This window comes from Pezoporus wallicus, unplaced genomic scaffold (assembly GCF_028554395.1).
Source record: "Pezoporus wallicus isolate ANWC-B61680 ecotype Strahan unplaced genomic scaffold, APGP_CSIRO_Pwel_v1 contig_7071, whole genome shotgun sequence".
In the NCBI taxonomy this organism is placed as follows: domain Eukaryota; kingdom Metazoa; phylum Chordata; class Aves; order Psittaciformes; family Psittacidae; genus Pezoporus; species Pezoporus wallicus.
The window spans coordinates 284,567-310,547 of NW_026640445.1; the positions used below are offsets into that span (position 1 = coordinate 284,567).

Genomic DNA, 25,981 nt, shown 5'->3' on the forward strand with positions numbered 1-25,981 from the left:
TCATTTGTTCTCTAGTCTCAGAAAAAAAAAAATCAGATTTTCTTTAGTTTTTGGAATAATTTTATCAATATTTCTGGTACACATGGGAGAGCTACATTTTCCCTATGGATAAGGGATTTACAATACAGGGATCATTTTCAATGCATTAAAACCCATACTTATAGATCTGTATGTATTGAATCAGATCATCTTTTCCCATTGTGTAAGACCCAAGACAGAAAAATACTAATGTTGTGATGTACTGGTGCTAGCACAGCAGGATAAATAGAATTAGCTGCTCATTAATGCAATGTCAGTTGAACAAATGCTTGCTCTCTCTCAAAAAGGGAAAACATGTAAGCAAACAAGCAGCAAAACAAAATAACTCTGCCAGTCGTCATGGAAAATTCTGATGTTTTGTGAACAGAAATGCTTCTGCTTTGTCTGGAAGGGTACTCATGTTGTATATAAAAGTCATAACCTTGGGAGATATGTTTTGCAACAACATTTCCATCCATGCTGATTGTGAAGGGTTGGATAGGGATGACAGAGCTCTTGTTCTCTTGTCTTTATCCTCAAAAGCAAAAAGATGTGTCTAGCCAGAGGTAGTCAGACACTTACCATGAGGTGTTTACATCTAGGTGTGTTCAGTTTCTGAATTCAACCAAAGCACATGCAGAATGTAGAGATCCATCTTACTTTCAGTAGTGAAGGTGCAGGGCTAGATGGCTATCCACACAATGCTGGACTGTCATGTCATACACTTCCCAAGCACAGTTTCTTTTGTTGGACATCACTAAGCCAGGGAGCAGGAGCAGTGTGAAGCCCAGTGGCCAGGTACAAATGCATTAGTTGATCCTGCCCTCAATCTCCCTGCTTTAAAAATGTGGGGACTCAGTGGGAACAGTGTTTTGGAATATGCTACCCAGGGCTTCTGTCTTTCCGTGGACAACTGTCCAGTTCATTTTCTTGTCCTTGCTGTTGTGCTCCTGTTAGTTAACTGCATGGCTGTGAGGCTTCTCCAGAGGACAAGGGTATCTTGTCTCTCTAGTTCTGATGGTCACTCATCAAATTTAATTTTTTGATTCCAGCTTTTAATAAAAACAGACGATTTTTCCTCTTTTTCTTTAGAGCAAAATCAGGGATTAAATAGACAAAATGGTTTGATGAGTAATCCAGCAAATCTGTTTAATCTTTTCTTGCATACAGATCAGCAGCCAGTTTACAGAGGATTTGTTCATTTAAGTTCTGTCAAAAGACTTGGGGAGAAAAGTATCATCTGCTTTATTGTATGATTGAAGATGTATCATTATTCAACTAATTATGTATGAAGCAAAATCTTTTGTGTTTTTTTTTTCCCTAGTAGCATACTTGCTGTGCAGAAAAACAAATGGTATTTACTTTTACCTAAGATTCTCCAGGATATTTGTTGTCTTTCCTGTTTTGTGATCCTACTGCAGTGTTTCTGGAGCCACTGCATGCTCGCAGGACTGCATCACACGCAGGGTGATGATCTGAGGCTGTAACCCAAGGTCCCATAGTCACAGCTTAGGTGTTGTGGAGGGAAGCATCTCATTTGAGTATATTTTCCATTTAGTACTTGATCTTTGGTAACTAAAGCTTGAAGAAGTTTCAGGGTGCTGCGGAATTTGCTTATTCTTCTCCTTTGCTACAGCAAATGCTGTTCTACAGAAATGAATCCAAATGAGGGCAATGCACTTAAATGTCTGAAGGCATGAACAAAGCTACAAGCCCTTGTGGAGCACTGAGGCCACACGAATGCAGGGAGAAGAATATTTGTGCATCTCCAGATGAGGACCAGGCTGTCAGTCCTAGATCTAATGCTAACAACTCATGTCAGATATCCTGAATTACAAGAAATTAGTATTGCCAACATGAAAAAATGAATGAGAAAAGATACTCAAGAAAAAAATGTAGTCAGTTGCAGAGTCCCACTCATTAATATGTGTGTAGATGCTTTCTGGTCAGGAAACCCAGTAGTAGAATACTGTAGCAATTGGATTGGTACACAGGGATATACAAAGTCTAATTCACTGCTAATGAGCAGATTTTAAACAGTGGCAACTAGATACTTGCACTTTAGTTCATGTGCTGTAATTGCCCTTTTCCACAGCATGAGGGCATTTTCCATGTAGTTGCATTAAAAGCAGGAATTGAACTGATGTCATGTTCCTTTCTCTGAAAGTAAAACTCAACTTCACTGGCAGTAAAAGAAGGGTTGTGGAGGAAGACACTCCACCCAAGAGATCCCAGCATGGTGCTGGTTTACTGACAAAGTGTTTCAAGAAATTACAGAAAATCTGTAATCAGAATTTTCTCCCAGGAAGCAGAAGGTACCAAACAGTTACCAGACATGGCGGTTTGGAACATCTCCCTCTTTTTGTGATAACTAAAAAAAGAAATTAAACATGGCCTCTGTTCTGGAGCTGAGCAGCCTTCAGGGCTGAAAGCAGGCTTGGAAATTCAAAATGTAAGTGAAGGTTCTTGAAGACAGAGCTATTGCAGACACCTTACCCTTGCAGGAAGCCAGGCAGGCTTCATGGGAAGAGTTTGGGGTGCTTCTGAGTTGGTGCAGCAAAATATTAGTGCTATTTATGAAACACTTTTGCTAATAATAAAATGAACTCATTAAACTTTTGGTGTTTACACTTATTTGTGGCACTTTTCCAGGGAGCTGGGCCCTTTCTAACCTTGCTCCCTCCCCTTGTCCCCTTTCAGAAGGGCTCCCCAAGAGTTCTGTCGCTTTTCTGGCAGAACTGTGGCAAAATGACTTCTCCAGACCTAGTGGTAACTAATGCTTTACAGAGCAGCTGGCAGAAGGTACAAGTGGTTGGCATGCCATTTCTTTTTCACAGTCACTGAGCATATTGTTCCCAAAATTGTATTCATCCATGCTGGCTCTTGGCCTAGGGAGATACAGCTCCTAAGCAGGCTATCGTTGCAGAGTTATATTCAGGAAAGCGAGGGCTGAGGGAAGTGGAGGAGGAGGAGAATTCAGAGGAAGAAAAGGCTCTTTGCATCACGATGAAGGGTTTGAATTTAGAATAAAAAGTCTTACATAGCCCAAGATATAAAATTGTCCTTAAAAAAGTTCACTGCTTGAAAAATGCATTGCTACCTTGTTTAATAACGATCTACTTCGGACCTATTTCTGTATGTACATCAGACCATACTTTATATATTTTACGTTCAGGGTTTCTTAATTTAATAGATGCGTTTAGGAAAATTGTTTCTTAATGATAAATCTGTTGTCGGATGTCTATTGATAAGTATCTTTCAAATTTCACAGTAGAATCATAGTAAGGAAGTTCAGCAATTCAGAGCCTCGACTAGGTAAAGAAGAAAAGACAAAATTTGGATTCACTCCTGCTTCTGTAGGTATGATGCTGAGTGAATGCCAAGCTCAGGCTGGCTGTCTAGATTATTAAAATTGTTGGTTCATGCTGTTTGGAGGAAGGAGAAATCTCACCAGTGACACATTGGTTTTGAGGCATTTCATCTGCTTTAAATCTCAGTTTGGAAATTCCTTCTTTGGGAGAGGAGGGGGAGATTTTTTTTTATGAAACCTGCATTTCCCTAAGTCTCTGCTGTTTGTCTTCATTGCCCATGGTTGTCACAGGTTTGAAACACCGGCTGACGGTGAAGGCGGCGTTAAGTAAAAAATGATCGTCCCCAGTGATGAAGCAGTGATGAGGAATTTATCATTTGATTATGTGATCTGGGCAGCAGGATGAGGGCAGAAAACATGGGTCAGTAACAGTAAGAGTAGCTAAGTTCCCCTTTTTGGGGGTAGCTGAGGACTGATATGTTTTCATTAATGCTTCTGCCTTACTCATTATGTATTTCCCAGCCAGTAATCTGTTTGGGATCTGGATACTAGGTGGATTGCACACTAATTATAAACCAGCCTGTCACCACAGAGCTAACTCTGTTCCTGAGCCTGATGAGTCCTCAATTTCTATGTCTAAAAGTCTGGATCTGTGTAAAATTACCATCATAAAACAAAAAAGGAAGGAACAAATACCCAAGCAAACAAAAGAAAGGGCATCTGAAACGGTCTGTGCTTCCTGTATCTGGACTTGCTTTGAAAACCACAGGACATTCGGTTTCTAAAGATGTAATTCCTTTATGGTGTTCCATATTCACATATTCATGAATAGATAGAAAATAAACATGAAATAAAAAAATGGAATGGAGAAAGCACAAAAACAAAGAGTTTGGAGGTTTTTTTTTTGTATTGCATTAGTTTTGGTGAGACCATGTTTTGTCACATGTATAATAATTATCGCAACTACATTGTATGCATTTATTTTTAAGGGATCAATTAATTGAAAGTTTATTTGTTGCATTGCATCAAGGAGGTCCTTGTTCAGTATATGTACATGCATGCAACTGCTAACTTTTAAAATCCAGGTCCTTTCTGGATGCCCTGAATTTCTGCACATTTGTAAGAATATTTTCTTATACGTGACTTCTTTTTAATTCTGTGATCTTTGCATCCTTCAGGAAGAGTATCTCAGTGTTTTTTTAAGCATAAGTAGATCTTTCTGGCCTCAGCAAGTGCAGAGTGCTGCTGCTTCAATGCATTGACTTATTTTCATTTTGTGTCTGCAGCAGTGCTTCCTCCTGGCTGTAAAATGCTTTTGAGGGATGGTTCCAAGTTGTAGTCCACATTTTTTATTTATTTCTAGCCCCAAGAATCTCAAAACTCTGCATTTCCCTTTCCTCCTGGCCAGGGTTTTTCCTCAGTTTGGCTTTCCCTTGGAGAAGCCAGTTGATTTAAGGACTGGTTCATATCCTATTGGCTGTGGCAAAAGTTACCCTGAGAATGAGAAACAAGTCTCTTGGCACACTACCTTTGCTGGATGATCAGGATTAAGCTCAGCTTGCTCCAAGGGACAAATGAATTGTAAAATAGTGCTGCAGGTTCTTCTGGGACACCAGTGGGTGAGCATGAGAATGCCTATCCTGAGGACAGGAATATTTGCAACGATGACCTGCTGGTATCCAAGAAATGCAGCACATGGAGGGTACTGCTTGGTGAGCACCATCGCTAGGGAGGCTCCAGAGGTGACACTGCATCTGCTTCGGTTGTGCAGTATTGTTCCCATGTGCAATATTGCGCTTTCAGTCTGTTGCTGTTCTGTTTCTTCACATCCCCCCACAGGGGTTTATGAAGCTGGGGCTAGGACTGATCCTTATTTGAGACAAAGTGATCTTTCTAATTTACATAGTTTGGGGTCTTTTTCCTTGAAAAACACAGAATCCACTAAACCTTCTCGCTTTTGCTCTCAAATCCTGTATCTATCAGGGGAGCACTTGTATATCTTGCATATACCTTTATATGGTTAACATCAAAAGAAATCCCCAAACCTGCAAACTTGTTTGCTGTTGTACAACATGGAGCAGAAAGTCTCAGAGATTCTGCTCCAGGAGTGGTTGTGGCTTTGCTGGGGTTTCAGATGTTTTCCCACAGTATAGGAAATCCTTACCAAGTACCTTATGGACAAAGAATGCCCATGTCTTCTGTAAGGAGACTGGCCAGAAAGGGTTCTGTTTCAGCAGGATTGTTCCCTAGTAAATGGTCTTCCAAAAACTAGGGTCTAACCCTTTTGCCAATCTTCCCCCCTTTGTTAATGTAAATGAGAGTCAATGAAGTTGTGATACAGTATTTGCAGAGTAGGAAAACCTGCCTTATTCAAACTTGTTCTGTCTTTCTACATAAAGTCAGAGATTTGACATGGATAAATACTGTGCAGTTTTGCCATTAATCTGAAGGCTTATCTGGATTACTTGATATTTCTGGGTCTGTAGAAATAAAGTTGGAAACCTAGAGAACAGTTTGTAACCTTGGTGCTTCAGAGGCTTGTGGTAAATACAGCAGGCACAGTGTTCTGGTGTGGTGTTTCAATACTTCTCTGTTCAGTTTTGTTGGGGAAGGACAAGCAAAAAAGCCCAGACAATTATATAAAAGTTTAAAAGTGTTTTGAAGTATATAGTGCAGGCTTGGTTCTTCACGTGATAAAAACCTGGTTTGGCTTCAGTGTGTGAATAGTTTAACATCTGCCCTCCAAAATCCCTTTTTTGTACATGTATTACCTAGGGAATCTTACTCACAAACTTCAGTTTCCAAAAGCTAATTAAGACTTCAGTGTCGTAATACTATCGCAAGGCCTCCTGGTATCATGCCTTTGCAAAGGTTATAGCATTAATGAGGTATGAAAGCAGATTAACTACTAATCCAAGGTGTATACTGAATTGCCCCCTTACAGTAATGAGCTCAAATAATCAAGCACCTCATTTAGTTAAGAACAGGAATATGCAATTCCAAAGCTACTTCAGAAATGTATTTTTACCAGTTTGGAAGATAGAGACATGTTGCACAGAGTTAATCTTGGGCAAACTTAAAACTCTGTAAGAGTAATATGTAAGTACTTGCTTTTCCTCACTCTTCTTAACCAGGAACAGAAAAGCATGCATTTGTTTTTCAGAGACAAGTAGTTTAGGATCTTGGCCAGTAAAAGCAAACCAGGACTTCAGTCCTTTGTGGGTGAAAACTGACAATTCAAAGGGAAGGTGTTTCTAAAGAACACGGGCAGCTGATGGATTTTGTACAGAAGAGTATGCTCGGGAAAGCAAGACCCTCCTTGAAGTTCTTTTTCATTGCAGCAATTTGAGAAGCTGGGTAGCTCAGACTGTGTCATTCACAGATACTTTTGTACATGATTTGGACAATACAATTTTAAGAGACTTCTGCAGATTACAGACTTTGTTTTGAACTTGCAAAACATGTTTCACTACTAAAAGGCTAGTAACTTCACACCGATTAAAAATATACACTGAGTTCAGGTTTTCAGCTTAGGTTTGTGGCTCATTTTTATTTCTGGAGCACTTTAGCATTGCTGCACCTACAACACTGCATCTTGTGATGGCCCCTGTCTACCTTCTATGCTAGGGCATTTGCATGCTAATCCCCAAAAATGATGAGTCGTGTTTGAAATCTGGGGAGTGAACCTACCAAACTACATGAAAGAAGGGTTCAACTGAAGTCCAATCACCAATGACTATGTAATAAAATCACAACTGGAAATAAAAGCCTGGATGTACAGGGTGCATGTTTGTGACCGAGCCCTTAGGAGGAGACAAAATGCTCTGCTTTTCGTTTTATTGAATGAGGGGATTTCTGCCTGGCCCTGTAAGATGCAGTGTTCATTGTAGGGGGTGTTATTTCATGTTTATGAATTGGGAAGGGACCTCTGAAGAAGGGTGCAGAGGTACAAATTCAAGCAGTGCATGTTTTCAGTTTGTCCTTGTTTTCCCCTTGTGGTGACTTCCTGGCTTTTTATTCCTTGGGTCACAAAGCATTTGATTTTCAGCAGTGAGCAAGCATTATTCTAGTTTCTTACATGTATGTACAAGGAAATTCTGTTTGGTGAATTGCCACTTCTTCTCAAGGTGGCAAACAAGGGTTTTATTCCCAAGCAAGCTCTTTCAGTGCTGGATGAAAAATACAATATCTGGGAAATTAGTTCAACTGAAAAGCTGAATTCTGCCAAGGGGAAAATTTTCACACCAACAGTCTGTCACAAAATCTGAGTTATTACAGGGAGTGAAGTTAAAAATTGCTGTCAAATGGGTGCTGGATGATGTTAATATGACTGTTTAGGGCAATGCACATTTAATTATTAACTGTTATGATACAATGCTGTTGTTGCTTCTGGGTCTTTATACTTTAATTTAGTGTTCTGCTATTGGGATTTTCAGGCAGCTATGTCAATGCAAAACATTCTCCTTTGAATATGGAGCTGAAGAATTTGGTCTGTCAGGAGAATTTGGTCACCAGGAGACCATGTTACTACTACTGTTACCAAAAAACCCAAACAACAAACCTAAAACCAAACAATAATAAAAAAAAAGGGCAAAAAACACCCAAACAACAACCCAAACCCCCAAAGCACCCAAAACAAAACTCCAAAGCAAACAGGTAAGCCAGCAGCAGTTTCTTGTGGTCAAAATGGTATAGAGCAATGTGTGAACAGTTAAAGTAACTTTAATGTTCTTCAAACACATCTGTCTGCAAGATGGAATGGTATTGGTGTTTATTGAATTCCTGAAGGAAAGCAGCTAGGTGAAAGCTTGGACTGAATTTCTTTCAATGAAGTACACTGAGAATTCAGTGTAATTCAGTGTAATTAACTCCAGGCCATGGATATGGGGTGGAGGAGGGCACAGTATCTTCTCGATGTGCCACGAGATCTCCAAGATTCTGAATTGCATCTTTACCCCTCACCTGCCAATATCCCTGTCAGGCTTACATTGACAGCCTGGGATTGTTTCCAACATTGCCAAAGGACACCAATGTCAATACAAGCTTTTTTATGCTCTTCCCTCTAATGCCTGATTTTCTTTCAGATAATGTATAAAATGATAGATATTTCAATATCACAGTGTGGGGAGTTTAACCTGTGTTACTGCCAGACTCTTGGCAGTAAATGACCTGTATTTTTGCTTTAAAAAAAAAATGCAGTTTTTCATCACTCTTTCTGACCTTGGAATGGTGGAAACAATCTGTTCTCATTGGGAAACACTGAATCTATGTGGAACACAAATGTAAATAGGGATTTATATTATAAGTCTGTGGAAATTTTTGAGGACAGTTGACTTTGTTCGATGGATAGGATGACAGTATTTCTGAATCAATGAAAGGACAATGCTTTGGAAAAGAGAGTACATGATTCAATGATAAATGAAAAGCCAGAGTTAGAAATGAAAGCCTATGCATATTAATAAGGAAATGGAGAAACTAGATAGACTGTGTTAGACTTGGTATAAATTCTAGTGATTCAGGATTTTAAGACCTTCAGGGGTAAATCTACAGTTAGAAAAGCTATAAGATTCTGTAAAATTAAAGGATGTCTCTAAGGTAATGAGTGGAGTACTGAGATCCCTACCCCAGGGTAGATCAGGTCTACTGCATTGTGTTGGATTTTTTTTGCTGTCTTCTGGCCCATGGCTGGTGGTTGTGGGGCTAGAGTTCCTAAATGTCCCTGGCACAGTCCAAGGCAGAGCAGTGACCTGGTAGAGATTATCTGATCACTGCTTATGGCAGGATTGCTTATAAGTAGTTGCTCTCTGTCCTTGGAACATGCAGGTTAGTGTGGCAATAGAGGAGACCAGAGGAGGCAATCAGGAGTACTATGGCACATCTTAGGAGCGGTACCTCTTGTTGTAACAGAGCGTAATTTCCTTCTGTTGACATAAATTCATCCAATATTTTCAGTTGTATGAATGTCCTCCTTTGTAGCTGAACAAAGAGCCTGTGGTAAATACATGATTTTATCGATTCAGTGCCCAAACAGGTAAGTGTAAAGGCAGGAACTGTGGGATCAGACCGACATTTTGCTCTGTCCCTGACAGCGTTCAAGAGCAGGCTGGACAGAGCCTTGGGTGACATGGTCTAGTGTGAGGTGTCCCAGCCCATGGTAGGAGGGGGTGGAACTGTATGATCTTAAGGTGCTTTCCAACCCAAACCATTCTATGATTGTCCACAAAATTTTTAAAATTCCTTCTTCTTCCTGTACATTTTATTCTGAGTCCCTCTATTTCCTTTTCTATTCAAAGTGCTAAATAGTTTATATATCTTTTGGAAACTATGGAAAATTAACCTCAATCCAAAAATTATTTAAATTTTTTTTTTCATTTTTGAAATTACTGAACTGAAATATTATCAAAGTTTTCATATCTGCTTTTGGCTGAAGTCATTATGGAATTTATCCAAGTGTCCAAGCTGTGTATAGCTACGGTGTCAGAAAGGGCAGACAGGACTCATGGAGTTTTAAACAGGTGAAGCCAGACTAGAAGCATTTCCTTACAAGCACTTACTCGTAGTGAGACTGTAGTATAATATTACATACAGAGCTGATGTAATGGAAGCTGCTTTAAAAATTATGTCTGCATTAAAAATCATGTGTAAACAATATTCTGCTTTATCTTCTGCTGTGGACTGCCTTGAAATGCTCCAGCTCCCCATGTTGCAGATGTAGGCTTTTCACATCATTGCCAGGATTTGGTGCATGTATTTCATCAGTGGTTCTGGTACTTGCTCATTAATGGCTTCACTGCTCATTAATTTTTTAATGAACTTTTTTTCCTTGCCTTCTAGGTTTATGATGAACGTGACTTGGGAAGGTAAAGATTTGTCCTTCACAGAAGATGGTTATCAGGCACACCCCAGGCTGGTGGTGATAGTACTCAACAACGATCGCCAGTGGGAAAAGGTGAGCATTCATTACCTCTGAGTAAAAGATGTGACGGGAGCTAGGAGAGACTTCGTAGAACCCTATTAGTGACAAGTAGACAGATTAACGTCATGGATGTCAATGATGATACTCTGCTGTAGCAGGTTTGTCACAACAGTTCAGAAAAGCTAATTTTACCTGGTTCTGAGTAGGTATAAGGAGTTTTAACAGGGAAAACAACATATCAGTGAAGATAAACCATGTGGGTTTCAGAAGATTTATGTGAAACACACCTTGCATTTCTTTATACAATTTAGTAAAATAAAACAGGTGACTGAAATATCTCCAGAAACTTGGCCTTATATACCTAAATTTGGATGGATTTGTGTATCTTGACGGCTCCAGTCAGGGTTGGTTTTTTTTTTTTGCTTGGTTTTGTTTTCTTCGACGCAATTTAGAGTGAAAATACATTCTTTTTTAACCTGTGAAATTTCTGTGAATTAGAGGATAATCTGTCTAATGTGTACCTAAGAAGTTCAGAATCTTGACTTGTGTTCTCCTGGTAGGCAAGTAATTTTCATAAGCCTCTATATAGACTACAAGAAAAAGCGTCTTGGTATCAGGGTTAATCATATATGTGAGTAATAAAAGAAAAAGTTTACAATGAGGTTTTTTTCTTTAAAACTCTCACCTCAGCCTGTGATTGTTTTGGCTCTCAGTTTTGGAGGTTACGTGTGGTCCCATGTTGTAAAAACAGGGGAGCTTAGAAACAGTTTGCAATATGAAACTATAGGAAAAAATACATCTGTATCATCCACCAGTTTTAAATTCATAAACCATGATCCTGTATTATCTAAATTGCTGCTGAAATCTATGAACTCTTTTTCTTATAGCTTTTGGATCCCATAAAGTCAATTTAAAACTCCAATTTGTAAGACTGCAAGACTCTTCATGATGTTGAATTATAATGACAAAACAAGAATTACTGAAGGACATCTCAGTAAATATGCTAGTCATGTAAAACCACAGGGAGTAGTCCTAGATTATGCTGTGTATTTTTTTATGTTAATCTGATGCAAATTTAATTCTCTGGATAAATTTAATCCTATCCAAACATGCCAATATGAATTTTTGGGGGAATCTTTTGCTCAATAACTGTTACGAAAATGTCTTACCCTATTTTAAAATTCTACAACAGTCTTCATACCATATATAAAGTTGTGGAAAAAGTGTTCCACTACTTGGGGAATATTAGTATGAGGCACAAAAAGGAGAAGACAGAGAGGCAGCCAACAATGCTTATGTGCATTTTGTATCTTGAAACTTCTCTAAAGAGACCATTCAAAGGGACAGGGGAGATAGGCTTGATGTTTTTGAAAAATGAGCTAACAACAGCGAAGAAATGGTGGATATATGAAGTGACATTATGTCTAAGAAATAACTTGAGCCTTTTTTAACCCTCAGGCGACTCCCCTGTCAGAGAATGGAAGATTTAGTGCAGGTTTTTCTCTGTCTAGCTGTGCATGATGTATGGCAGCAGTGCACGCTCCACCTACTGCCCTGGGCTACAAGACCTCTGTAGGCTGATGCTTACATTGCCAGTTGCACAGTTTTCTACCTGGGAAATCCCTTCCTGCTCATTGCTGTGCTGGGGGGCTTCTAGGAGAAAGAGAGGAGAGACTGAAGGGAAGCTCCTGCCCAGAAAAAAAGCCATATGCAGTTACTCCTAGCTGCCCCTTTTCTTTAGAGCCTTTTTGTTAGTAGGCCTGCCAAGTTACTTCAGTAGAGACAGCCTGCCCTAGCAGCAGTTTTCATGTCTGCTTCTCTATTGTAGGACTACGGGAAGGGGGCCAGGTTTAATTATGTCAGAGGGGAGAAGTGAAAGGCGGCCAAGAACGGGCTGTCACCACCAGAATTATTCTTCTGACCACAAGCTGATCCCTGTCTCTGTGGATGAAGACTAAACTGACTAATCACTTACCCTGGCAAGCTGGATGTAGCTCCCAGCTATCTCAGAGCACCCCACATTTATATCAGCAGGGCACCACTGTGCACTTCAGAAGTAATAAGGCAGTTCCTCTGACTTACAGGCATGAGAAGGCCCTCGCCCAACCCCTGGTTTATTTGAACATTTTTCCAGCATCATCTCAACATTCTCTCCAAGTTGCATTTCTCACCCCATGTCTCTTGGCCAGTTTCTTTCTCCTTGTTTCTTTCTCCTTTTGCTGTTTTTCTCAATTTTAAAACTGTCAAAGTTACTCATCTGAGATCTAACATTTACTGCTCTGAATTTCCAAACAGTCACATGGTTTTACTTCCACTGACAGTATTGCAGTATCACAGAACTGTTTTATTGAAGTCTTATTAAATATCCTCAATCTTATATGGAAAGCATCAGTTCCTAGAATCTAATTAAATGATTTACTCATGTGAAAAGCTGACAATCCAACAGCCTGCTGATCCGTGTAATATAACTAATGTACATAGAAATTGCAAGTTTTATTATTTATGTAAGAATGACTAAGTGTGGTTTATGTGAAGATGTTTTTACCCATTATTCTCCTGAAAGTGCAAGATTTAATATTAAAATTCATTCTTCTTTGGGTTTATTATAATAATCTGCTTTTACTTAAATACAGTTTCTCTTGGTGTCAAAATTGATATATTTGACTCGAAGCTTGAGGTTATAGCAAATCCGTTCAACCATAGTTGAACCATACATCTCTAAGAAATGGAGATGCCTTCCCAGAAAAATAAGTTCCTTTTTCTTTACAGATGACTCAGTATCAAAAGTCTGAGGTCATAATTTCACATGTAAATGTCTTGAGTGAGGGATTTGTCCCATATCAGGTTCTAAAAAAAGCTGGTTGAATGATAATAGTTTGAAGACTGAAAAACAATTTTGGGCATGTTCAAGCATGCATCCAGCAAGATATTGTGACAGGTCCTAAAGCAGCTACTCAAACTTCTGACATCAACATTCATATTCTTGCTGCTAATCTTGACAGGAACAGGGGCCGCTGTTTTCTGACAAGAGATTTTTAAGAAGATAAGCTTAATGTGCTTGTTTCAGTGAAACTTGAAATTTGTCAGTGTTGCCCAAATATTACCAAAGCACTGCAGGAACACTGTGCCTAGTGCTAAAAAGTCCTCAGGGGTCTAGCGGTACCACCTGCAGCTCCCCCATTAAGCTTATCTTAGTGAGGTGTGACCTAGGTCTCATCCTTGGCCCATTAACTTCACTGAATTGCAAACCTTAGTCTGTTAGCGGTTTTTAGTCCTGTTTAATGTGGAAATAAAACCAATCAATCCCATATTAAAATCATATACTAGAATATAGTTAGCAGGGGCAAAATTACATGGTTTAATTAACTGTGAAGATCATATATGTTAAGTAAGGAAGGGAGGACTGTATAACTTTTAATTCTATGTGTGAAGATGAGTTTCAGAGTAAAAACAATTTTTTCTGGTGCTCCCACAGCTAGATACAGATAACATAACTGTGGTGGTCTGTATTCTGAGTGGATTTGTGAAATATAAATGTCTTATATTTTTTGTAGCCACTGAGTTTTTACAAGAAGCAACAGTAACAGGAACTACACGGCACAATTGCAAGTTAAAAGCCACTGCAAGAACCATTACTTACATCTGGGTTTATTCTAAACATAACCAGTCATCTTCCACTTTCTGTTAATGCAGGATTTAATGTGGAACTTGATTTTGCTCTGATTAACTAACATATGCCAGCTTTACAAGCTCTGTGTGAAGTTGTACACATTTGCCTCTGAGTAGGAATGAGTGGGCAGAGGGTGCGCAATTCCTGCCTGGAATAAATGAACCAAGGTCTTCACAGAGAGATCCATCTGGCTACTAACGTCCACCATCATGTAACTGAGAAAAGACAGGTATTATATCTAATGGTATAGATGAAACTTCACTAGACAAGAACTGAAAAACCTGACACTCAGATTGCTGACGGATGTTTTTGTCAGCGTTATGTTGTAAGAAAAAGTCACTTAGATGGTACAGGGCAGTTTCTTATGACATCTTAATTGATTTCAGAGAAGGGATTGTGATATTTGAAGGATCCTGATGTCTCATGATAGACATTCCCTAAAAGTTGTAAAAAAAATGCATCTGTTTTAACTAGAACAGATGAAATTGCATTATCTAATCACCCATTTGCGGGTATATCTTTTGTAAGTGGCTCTGTGGCCTAACATGATATATTATCTTTGCTCATAGCAGAAACAGCATGCTCTAACATCTGCTGGGTTGTCATTTTCTTTTTTCCATCCTTGTTGCTTAGTGTATTTAGTCTTCCTGTAAATGTGCCTAGCCTGACACTTACTGTCGAGTGAAAATTGTATGTTGTTTCTGTATCAGTGAGCTTTTACTTAGCTGAAAGGCCCTTCCTTTGACCTTTCTGTATGGAATTGTTTGAATTGCATCAATTATTATGCAGCATTTCTTAAATTGCATTCCCAAGGAGGATGGTTCCCTCCTCTCTGCTGCTGTAAAGAAGTCGCAGCTACTATGGAAAACAGTGTGCTTCACTCCTGTTCATTACAGCTAGTATCAAAGAGGGGATTAAAGAGCAGGAGGACTTTCAGGGCAGCTCTTCCTCTCTGGAAGTCAGGGTATGGCTACCTGGACATCTCTGGAGAGCTGTAAGATCTTGACTGAGTGCAGAGCTGACGGAAAGTCATCCCTCACTGGGAGGAGGAGGAAGGAGGTGTCAATTTGTTTAGCTCTTTGCCTTTACTTCATAAAACGGCTGCTTCACCCTGAGTTTGAACTCTTGCACTACATAGAGTGAAATGGCACATTTCCCAGTACCAAAACTATACTAACTGCTGAGGATATGGTGAGTGCCAAATACTCATTTGTCAACTAATTCTATGTTGATAAATGAGGCCATGGGAGGTGTTAATTTTTCTTTCTCCTGTTTGTTTATTCTCTCTCTGGGTGCTGTGTTTGTGGCAGTGCTGGGCCCTTCCTGTCAGCAGCAGGAGCGGCCATGAGGGAAGGGCCCTGCATTTGCAGAACCTGCATGGGATTTGCAGCAAATCTTGACAGCTTCAGAGTCTTTAAATGTGCATTTCAAATCAGACAGGACTGTAAAACACTCCCTATTAATAAGACATGAAAATGCTCACATCATATTTTGTCATTTAAATTTAGCTGGCATTGTGTAATATGGACCTTCAGACCCACGAAGTGACACAAAGATTTGCAGCAGAAGGTATGCAGCAGATGCTGCATCTGGAGGAAGGATTTTGCTCTTGTGCTTTGTTCTGCAGCTGCTTTTATTGTTAACCCAACAAACTCAATTTATGCTTTCTAGTTACTGGCTGTAAACCTGCCAGGGTAGCTCTTCCTTGGGAGTGGAAAAGTGTGATGAAGTAAAAGTAGTAAATAGTTTTTATATAAAGCAAGATTAGTTAGATTTTGCATTTGCTCAACATCATTTTCTTCACAAAAGTGGGACAGCTCAGAAAGCATGTTTGCAATATGTATGTGTGTTTAGTGTGGAAAGAACATCCCTGAAGACTTTTCTCTTTTCAAAGGCTTAGTTTGGTCCTGGGAGTGCATTTAGTATCCATGTTGTCATGTAACATTTTTTCTTACAAAAGGATGATGTCTGTATATTGTGTACAGATCCCATCTGCTGGGAAGAGGGTGACAGGACCGAGTTATTTGTTTCCTGTGAGATGTGCTGGTGTGACAGACTTCATTTTCATGCCAGCACTGGCACGTAAGGGAGAACATACTCTGCTCTTTTATCTCTCTGCTCAGGATCTGGCCTTTCGCTTTTTCTCTGTATGATGGTCTCTGTGATGGTGTGTGATTAGGAGTTTGTCAGACATCCATGTGTTATTTAGAGACTGTTTCAGGGTGCAGTGGGAGAGGGGTCTTCATGGGGTACAGCAATGTGCAAGCTTGCAAGCTGTATGTCTTTCTTAGGCTAGCTGTATTTACCTACCTGTTCCACAGAAACACACCAAATACTTTGTTATCACCCTCCTTACCTGCAGTCTTCAAAAGATAAAGATGCTGCATGAGATGGTCAAACAGTGTATGTAATACAGGGAGTTTGTAATGCGCTTTAGGCAACAGTGGATGAGGTGAGGGCCCTATGATTGCTAATTCAGCCTGACATCAAACAAGCTCTTCTGCGCTCTCAGCTATTTTCTGCTTTCCTTCCTGTATCCTGTAGCGATTAAACCAAACAGAATATTCCAGACTCCGTATGAAGATGGAGAAAATAGGAAAGAATGTGCAAGTTCAAAAGAAAGTGATATATGTACCATTGCAAGTCTGTACTTGAAACTAAGTTTTGCACATACAATAGTGAATTTAGTTTTGCTTTATTCCATAGATTTTCTGCGTCGTTTCAACCCTTCACTCTGTAACAAAGGGATATTATCAATTGCACAAGGATGTTGAAAGAACTAAGTAATATATGAAGTATATATATAAATATATATATATGTAGTGTTTGATTCACTGTTGAAATGGTATTTTTTACAAAAGTTCTAAAGTCTTTTGGCCATAAAAAAGGATTTTTATAATTTGGGCCAGGGTTCTTCCCAAAAATTATTCAGTTGCCCTTTTTTCAAATGAGGGCCATCTTCTGTATTTCTCTGAGATCAAGGACACATCATTATCAGTTTTAGCTAAGAATGACAGAAACTTACCATAAATCTCTCAATGTTTTGTGGCATTTCTGCATAGTAGAGTAAAAGTATTTGCATGCAGTTTTTGACAGTTCCGTGATGGAGCATGTCTGCATTTTTTGAGCATTATCCTCAGCATGAATTTTCTTATTAAGAAAATGTTGGTTTTACAAATACATACTATGGTGTTTATGACTTTAAAATCTTTCTTAATGCAGTTTACCTTCCCCTTCTGTTTTTTGAATCTAGCAATGCAGATATTCCAGTGTATCTGCTGCAAATAAGCTCATTTTCACTTTTTATTTCTCTAGTAATATTAATTGGATTTCTAGTGATATTAATTGGATTTTAGGAGGCTCTATTTCTAGATACACTTTTGTGTTCTTTGCACTCTAAGCATGCTATTCTCTTCTTCACTGCATGACTTGCTATAGAGCATAACTAAATTTAGTTAATTCAGTTTAAGTTTGAATGCCTAAATCAAATTTTCAGACCTGTCTTTGAACTATTCAGTAATTTCATCTTTCAGGTTGCATAATCCAGAAGTCCAAATATTCCTTCTGCACTTTATTTAATGCTCTATTAAATGGCTGTCATTCTAAAAAAGCCATGTTACCTAAATGAAAAAGAGATTTTACACATTTAACAGAACATGCTTTACAAAAGTAGTTATATTTTTTTCCCACGTTCTACATGTGCCTCAAGTTGCTAAGGAAATTATTCGTCAGCACATAAGATTTTGAAACAGCAGATGGTTGCAGGTGAAGATGACTTTGAGTTACGCCAAAATGGGCATTGATGGGGATTTTAAATAATCTTTCAAGAAAGAGGAAAGGGATGCAGATAAGACTGAGCAAAATGCCCTCATTCATCTAATTTCTTGTCATTAGGGAGTGGCTACACTGAGTATAAATGTTTTATTGTATACTGGCTTCATTTAAATTCTGGATGGCTGGGCCTGCCACACCAGCTCAAATATGTGAGATTATTCTTGGAATGTGTCTCTGGTTGCATAGTGTTACTGAGCTGTGCTTTCAGTTGAGTTCTCTGAGCAGTAGTCTTGCCTTCAGGACGTAGGAAAAAATGGTTATCCTGACTGACACAAAGTTTTGAATTCTTAAAAATGTTTCTATTCTGGTTTTTAGAGGGGAAAAAAATTAAAAAGTTAAAATTTCAAATTCTATGAATCAGTAACCAGAACAAAAAGAGACAAAAGAATGGATTGGGGTAGTTTAAATTCTTTCACCTCAATTTTATTGCTACATATTCTGATAAATTAGCATGTATTTCTAGCATGTAGAAATTAGCATGTTGATAACAAGTGCAGAACTGTGAGTACAATGTCTTTATTAAAACATTTCTATTTCTGTTTACAAGCTATTTCAAATGGTGGGTTTATGCTTTTAACAGTGAACAACACACTTTCTGAGCTGTTTCTTTTCTACCCATCTCCCATCCTATCAAAAGGTAATTCTGGCAACTGGCCTGTGCAGTATTTTAACTCCCTTTTGTCCTCGGGCTACCCTTCTCCAAGCAGCTATGGCTTAAAGACTGAAGAGATAAGAAAAAGCTTCTGAACAGCAAAGAGTTCCCTTAAGACTGATTGAGTACAAGTAAGAATTTTGACACAGCAGGTGGAAAGAATAAGATAGTAATTCTTCATTGTAGTGGTAACACCTCCACAGCAGAAGCAGTGTGTTTCTATCCTTGTGTAAATTTACCCCTATTTTATTTTTGTGGACCTGTTAGTCTTTGATGGACTGGCCATGAAAATTGTTTTTAGTCTCTGCTAAGAGTGTGCAGATTTATTGTTCACTACTGTTCCGTATTGGAGGTTTGTAGTTTCACCTGCAAATTAATGCTCCAATCATTTGTCATTAAAATTAAAAAATATTGCATGAAGAATCAGGGTACCAATATTTTAGTAGGTAAGCATGCTAATTTAAACCTCCTACCTCAAATCTAGATGCTTGGATTTTGTTGAAGGATGCCACGTTTAGTGCATTTCATCAGTAGTTATCATGCTCATGAAGTAGCACACTGAAAGTGAGTGCTGCAAAACACTGGAGGCAATTGAATTTTGAAGCTGTCTGGTTGGTAAACTATTTCACTGTGAAATGTTTTATTCAAATATCACTGTTGTCTCCTACTGAGAACAGCAACTGAACTTTTCATATTCTACTTTTCAGATTTTACGTATGAACTTTATTTATATTCTAGAGTATTTGTAGTGACCTTCACCAGTGAAACCAGGACTTGGAATGCTGCTTTTACCTCAGATATTTTGCTTTGTTGTCATTGGTAAGCCACTTATCAGTCAGTGTTGAAAAAGGACAAAACAAAGAATCATCAGGGTTGGAAAGGACCTTGAGATCATCTAGTTCCAGCCCTCATGCCATGGGCAGGGACACCACACACTAAACCATGTCACCCAAGACTCTGTCCAGCCTGGCCTTGACTATTTAGGTTTGCACACTAATTCTTAGACTTCACAAGCAGAGCAGACCTTTTTTAATGTTCTAAAATACCATGAGCATGTGTAGTTGTTATAACCTGTTGCTTTTTTCCCTAAGCATTTGAAAGCTTTAAAGGCATCCAAAACAGATATTGACTGGAAGTAATACTAGATCTGACTAACATGACATAAATGCTGATCCTGCAGGACACCTACATAGAGATGCAGTTTCATAAATTCTCTTTTTTATAATGGGAACATGTTCATGTTTTAGTTTTGCTTATTCTGCAGCTTTTCTGTGTCATTTCAACCCTTCACTCTGTAACAAAGGGATATTATCAATTGCACAAGGATATTGAAAGAACTAAATAATAGATGAAGATACAAAACATTGTCTCTTCATAAATAAGCAATGCTTAGTAACAATGCTATAATTAATTCTGCACAAGCTAAAAGGCTTCTAATAAAAATATTAAAATCCTACCATGTTTTAATTATGTGCTTTAATTGCATAAAACTAAATTCTTACCCTCCACTTTCTACCATTCTTCATGACATTGACATCTTTCTTTTGTAGTTTTTTTCATTGTCCTTTCTGACACTGTGCTGGTGGTAGCAGGGATGACTTGCAATGTACATGCAATTTGTATACCATAAAGTCCAGATAAAGTCACTGTAACACTCTGGGACTGCAGTGCTAGACCTTTTTGGACAGAGAAATAGGGATGCCCCTGAGACCCAAGGCAAGGAGTTAATTTTAAGTTATTTCTTAAAATAAGTTTATAATGAGTGAATATTTGAATAAATATGTGAAAGACAACAGATGAATTTTGGATCTAACTTGAGAGATTGGCTCAACATGTAATACTTCCCTAAAAATACATCAAAAGAAATTAGCATTTCCCCCAAATCAGCTGTTTAATAATATGACTGGTTATATACTCCACAGAATAATAAAATGGCAGCTACTGCAGTTGAAGGATGAAAGAGTACCATGATTCCTTTCTCAACAGCATCAAAGCAGTCATTACACTTTTGATAGGACCAGGTGAACTCATACTGTGGTGGGCAGCTCACATTCCTGTTGGTCCATGTGATAGTGATGGAGGTGCAGAGTGGCTTGCAGAGGGAAGTAAGTGCTTCAGGATTCAGCAGATCTGCCTTCTCCCAGAATCCTGTACTGAGCAATTTAGGAAGGCAGATGCTGCTACTATACAGTCCTGAGCACACAAATGCAACTGAGCCTCAGTCACATTTTGTTTCTTCTTGCTGCTTGGAATAGGCAGACGATCGGGCATGTTTTCCACTTCTGAAATACATCCTATTACTTGGCACGTTTGCTGTTCAACTGAAGCACTGAGCTGGCTGGAAATCTCCCCATTCCAGATGGCCAACTTCATGGTGTACTTATGACATAGATACGAACAACACCATGTAAGCTAATATAAACCAGTACAGACTCAGCTGTGGATGCAGTTATATACCATAACTTGATAATTCAACTGTTTTTGAAATATAACTGCTTCACACAGAGTTAGATTTGTTTCTCCATGTATGAAATAGTTTTTGTATGAAATCACTTGTATGTAATCACACAGATTTCATCCATTGTGTTTTGGTTAAATTTCATTCTAGAACTGTATGTATAAATCCTGTGCCCAGTTCCCATTGATTTAGGTGGGAATTCCTAATTCTCTTGAGATATTTTGAGTTTCCTCCTTTAAATGTATAGAGATTTGGCATCTCTGCCTCCTGCATTATAGTTCATCAAAACATCTTGAATTATAAACAGGATGGAAAGGAAAATGCAAAGGGTACGTGCTTGTACGCTTCCCTAGATAGGAATGGAAATAAATCAAGTTCTTTGGAAATGTTTGTGATTTATTTTAATGTCTTTAGAAGACAGAAGGCAGATAATAATTTTTTACAGGTTTTTTAGGACACAAATCATTGTACTGTTAATTCCCATCATTTTCCTTGAAAAAGAAATATTTTAGGAGTCTCATGGTTATGTTATGGCTTTTTAGCTTAAGCAACTAATGAATTATTCAAATGAATTAGATTATAAATGTTGTGGATTACTAGCTTGTTTATATTATCTGTCATTGCTACTTGCATAGAACATGCAATTTTATGTTGCAATTAGATTTATGGATACAAAGTAGTTCAACAATCTGAAGAAGCAAATGCCAGAGTTTTCAAAATATTTAAATCATATGCCCCTTTCTGATCTTATGGGAGTGGAAAGAAATGTAGCTTAGTTTAGAAGAGATATGGTATAATAGTAAATAAATAGGCAATTTTGATGTAAAGTGGGGAGTGTTTTCTTAAACTCCCTCAGCAGTTGGCATTAATTGAAGCAGAATAAAATATGTTATTTGTAATAAGAATTAAATCATGCACAATTGTATTTACTAGAAATGTCATTTGGCCTGCCTCAGGCGCAATGATAAAGGCTTTCACAATGGCTTTCAAACCATAAGAATGGAAGAGTCTTCTTTTTGAGAAGATGCAGAAATTATAATACTTTGGTTCTCAATCTGATTTATATGTGTGCATGGGGGTAGTTTATTTGTCTGGTTTGCTGCTGATTTAGTTTGTTGTTTTTTTTTTTTTTTTTTTTTATTACTATTTTTTCATTGCTGCAAAATGGTCCTGACTACAAGTGGAGTATCTGGTTGCTCTTCTGGCCCAAATGGAAATGATGCATGTCAAATTTCAGCACAGCTATGGCCAGGTTATAGATAGTGTTAACTGATGTCAGCCAGCTTTATAAAGCTGTTATCTCTTAAGATTTTACCTTATTTGTCTTTAGAACAGTGCATTTTCTCACTTCATGCAATTACTGAAGAGTTCTAAGTAATTTTGATAACAAAACCCCAAGGCAACCATCTTTGCAATGTAATTTCCTGTACCTGTATCCCAGCACATTTAATACTAGCTCTCATTTGTCAAATGAGACATCAGCACATCAGCAGCCTGTTTATCTTGACATTTCAGGTGGGGAAATGGGAGAACAACTCCCTGAGCCTGAAGTACTCTGTCTGGCCAAGGTACAGCTCTTTCGCAGACAGTGACCCCGACGATAACCATTTGAGTATTGTCACCCTGGAGGAGGCTCCCTTTGTCATTGTTGAGGATGTGGATCCTTTGATGGAAAGTTGCCAGAAAAATACTGTGCCATGTCGTAAATTTGTCAAAATTAAGTAAGTAAATACACAGCATTCCTTTTTTTTTTTCCTGAGTGAAAACTATATTGCTTATTTCATTATATAACTGTTTTCTGATACTTTGCTTTTTTCCTCTTGATTCCTATCTTTGCTTTTCCTTCTGTATTTCATTTCCAGTTTCTTCTTCTATTTCCCACGCTGTATACTCTTGATTGCATATCTTCTTTATTGTTGATAGAAATAAATTGAAAAGTTCTGGTTATAGACACAGAATTCACATTGAATTAACACGATAGTAAGTGTATAGCAAATTCAAAGTCAACTAGAATTTGCCTTTTTCAGTCACATGGAAGAAGAATGCACTCTAAAATAGGATTGCTTTAATGAGTCCGCTTTGAATTCTTTCCAGTTATGTTGAAATATGCCTGTTTTAGTTTGTCTTTAACAATTTCAGAGTATCTCCTATTGAAAATGTATGTTTATGCTGAAATTTGGTACAGGATAAACTACTCCAGCATAAAAAAGCACTGTGACGCATCATATAGAGACAAGTCCCCTGTTTTTATTTCTTTGGAGGAGTCATTAGAAATCAGTGGAAAATTTATCTTTGTGAATTTACTGGTGTTGATTCACCATTCTGTGCTTCAGTCTACATATTTATGAACTGATTATAATAACATTTTTACTGAGCAGGTGATAGGGACTATAAGGCATGTTTCTGAAGATTTCCAGAGACTCCTAAATGGTTGTGTACATGCTTCCTGAAGTCCAGAAAAATATTTCTTTTGACATAACTGTAGTTGGTAAAGTTTTAAACTAGTTTTATTTTAGTTTTGAATTCTTTCAAAGGCTTTAAAATACTGCCTTGGCTTCTGAAGACACTTATACTAGAAATTTCTAGAGTCATGTAGAGTCATGAAATTAACATTTCAGAAAAAAAAATAAAGGGAAATCTTCATGTTTGCACTCAAAGGTGGCCTGAAATTCACCTTCTCAAAGTACAGAAAAAGCTGCACCATTCATTTTCGGTACAGGGAACTGCTGTACCTTTATATAACATACATGTTGGGAATTTTTGTAATTACTAAATGATATGTAGTCTTCTGTCTTAAGAATAAAAGTAATAAATGTTTAATCCTGGTATAAGAAAGAGATTAGTGAGAGGAGACTATGTCTTGATGGAGAAGTGCGAGAGGCTAGATGCTGAAGCAGAAAGCATGTCATAAAAGGTCTACTATTATCTTCCATCTATTTCTCATCAAGCAACTGTGCTATGACTAGTGAGAGCTACAAACACCATATAAAGCATCCTGTGGATTGTTTCTCCATCGATTCAGGAAAACACGGTCATTCACAAGTACGACAAAATGTCATTTCAGAGTATGCTGAATTTTGCTATTGTGGTTCTTCTGTTTTTCCCAGTAGAAATGTTTGTCTTTCTTCTCTGTTGGCAGCAACTCAACTAATGAGGGGACTAATGTAAAGAAGTGCTGCAAAGGATTCTGCATTGATATCTTGAAGAAGTTGTCTAAAACTGTCAAGTTCACCTATGACCTGTATTTGGTGACTAATGGGAAACATGGCAAAAAAGTCAATAATGTGTGGAATGGAATGATTGGTGAAGTAAGTTCTGTTAGGTAAAAGATCTCTTAAGAAGTTAGCAATGTTTGTTCTTCATTCTTTTGGAGAAATGAGGTATTCTCTACTGAGTAATATTGGTGGTGTCTTCTCTTTGTGGATCAGGTGGTATACCATCGTGCAGTTATGGCTGTGGGGTCTCTCACTATTAATGAAGAGCGCTCTGAAGTGGTTGACTTTTCAGTGCCATTTGTTGAGACTGGGATTAGTGTCATGGTGTCACGGAGCAATGGCACAGTTTCACCATCTGCTTTTCTAGGTATGATTCTCCAACCCATCCAGATAATTTAATTGCATTTCTATAGAGTTGGGCAGGTTATATTGTTCATTAAGCTTTATGGTGCATTGACATATTTCTGTCAACTTTTGAATTCTTCATTAGGAAGTTTGTACTGTGTTGACCTGCTGATTAACGTGACTATTAGCACATGAAGATAGTGCTGTTGGTTTCAGATGCAGTGAGTGAAAGCAAATTATTTCAAAGTGAAAAAAGAATTCCCAAAATCATCAGTTGGAAAAATTACTTCCTCAAAAACTGCTTCTCTACAAACTATGTGATGCTTGTTTAGCCCTTTATAAATGGTTTCATATCTTTTTAATATTCACATTCACAAAATAATTTAAAAACAACTTGTAGAACAGCTAACAAAAAGAGACTTCCTTATAATCAGAAGAGGTCTGACAGCTAATTCAATAACAGTTCCCTCTGACTTCTGAACACTGTACTACTGCACTGGAGAGCTTCTGAGTGTTTTCTCCATTGATGCAATTGAGCAGTGGAATTGTGATGATGCAGCTGAACAGTGGAGATATAGCAAAGAAATGAAAGGCTGAGCAGAAAGGACATGGGATATAAAAAAAACGAAGACTTCGGTCTTCTTTCCTTGTTTGCTTCTTGTTTCAATTATTTCTCCTTTCATTATTTTCCTCTCCTTCTCTTCTAGGGTTTAGCGTTTGCTTCTCTATTTAGTGCTTAGCCTAAATTTACCTGAATCTGAAAAGAGAATGAACCATGACATGGATCAAAAGTGCCTGGAATGCTGTTATGTTCCTCATAGTGTACTTGGGGACAGTATTTTTAAAGACGTTTGGCAGTGGAAAATAGTGCTAGTGACACTAAAATCATTTAAGTGATACTGGAAAATTAAACAACACAAACCCAAACAACCCCAAATCCATCCATATTTTCCAGATGTCTTGTGGAACAGTCTAGTATGTTCAAGTCCAGTGATGCCTTTTTTTTACGTCACTGATGGTAGGTTTCTTTTAGATTGCCAAGTGTAAGTTCTTCACTTCTACTGAAATCGCTTGTAGCCATCGAGGAGCAGATGTTGGTATAGTATCAGCTACAAGTGGACAAATGTTTGGGTTTTCTTGCCTGAGAATCATCATTTAGCAACAGAGTTTATTTCTCATACCTGTTTCATAAAGGTACATTACAGAGATGATGCAAATAAGTATAATACAGTGAGTAATCAAATAACTTCCCAAACATAGAGATACCTAAACAGATTTTGTTGGTGGTTTAATATTTTTGTTTAATGAATTAAAGACTTTTAAATTAAATCATAAGAGTCTGTATTTTAATAAAAGTATTCAGATAGTATCTTTTCATTTCTCTAAGTCATTGACTTGTAAAGATAATTCATTTTTTAAATTGCAGTTGCAGCATGTTGAAATTATCATTTGAACTGTAAGTACTGGAGTGCTTTCTAAATGTACTGCAAATGCAGTTGATTTTTACTATAGAATCTGCTTATCTCTTAAAAACCTGCTTACAGCTACCATCAAAAGAGGCAA

The 25,981-nt window shown here is 38.0% G+C and overlaps 1 protein-coding gene across 4 annotated transcripts in view; it reads left to right on the plus strand.

Moving 5' to 3' along the window:
* GRIN2A (glutamate ionotropic receptor NMDA type subunit 2A) overlaps positions 1 to 25,981 on the plus strand; it is a 180,319-nt gene that overhangs the window by 103,808 nt on the left and 50,530 nt on the right. For all 4 annotated transcript variants that reach the window (XM_057418953.1, XM_057418954.1, XM_057418951.1 and 1 more), the window contains 4 exons: positions 10,163 to 10,277; positions 22,374 to 22,579; positions 23,998 to 24,166; positions 24,287 to 24,440. In XM_057418953.1, coding sequence (XP_057274936.1) covers positions 10,163 to 10,277; positions 22,374 to 22,579; positions 23,998 to 24,166; positions 24,287 to 24,440 — 644 coding nt within the window. The remainder of the gene's footprint in view (positions 1 to 10,162; positions 10,278 to 22,373; positions 22,580 to 23,997; positions 24,167 to 24,286; positions 24,441 to 25,981) is intronic.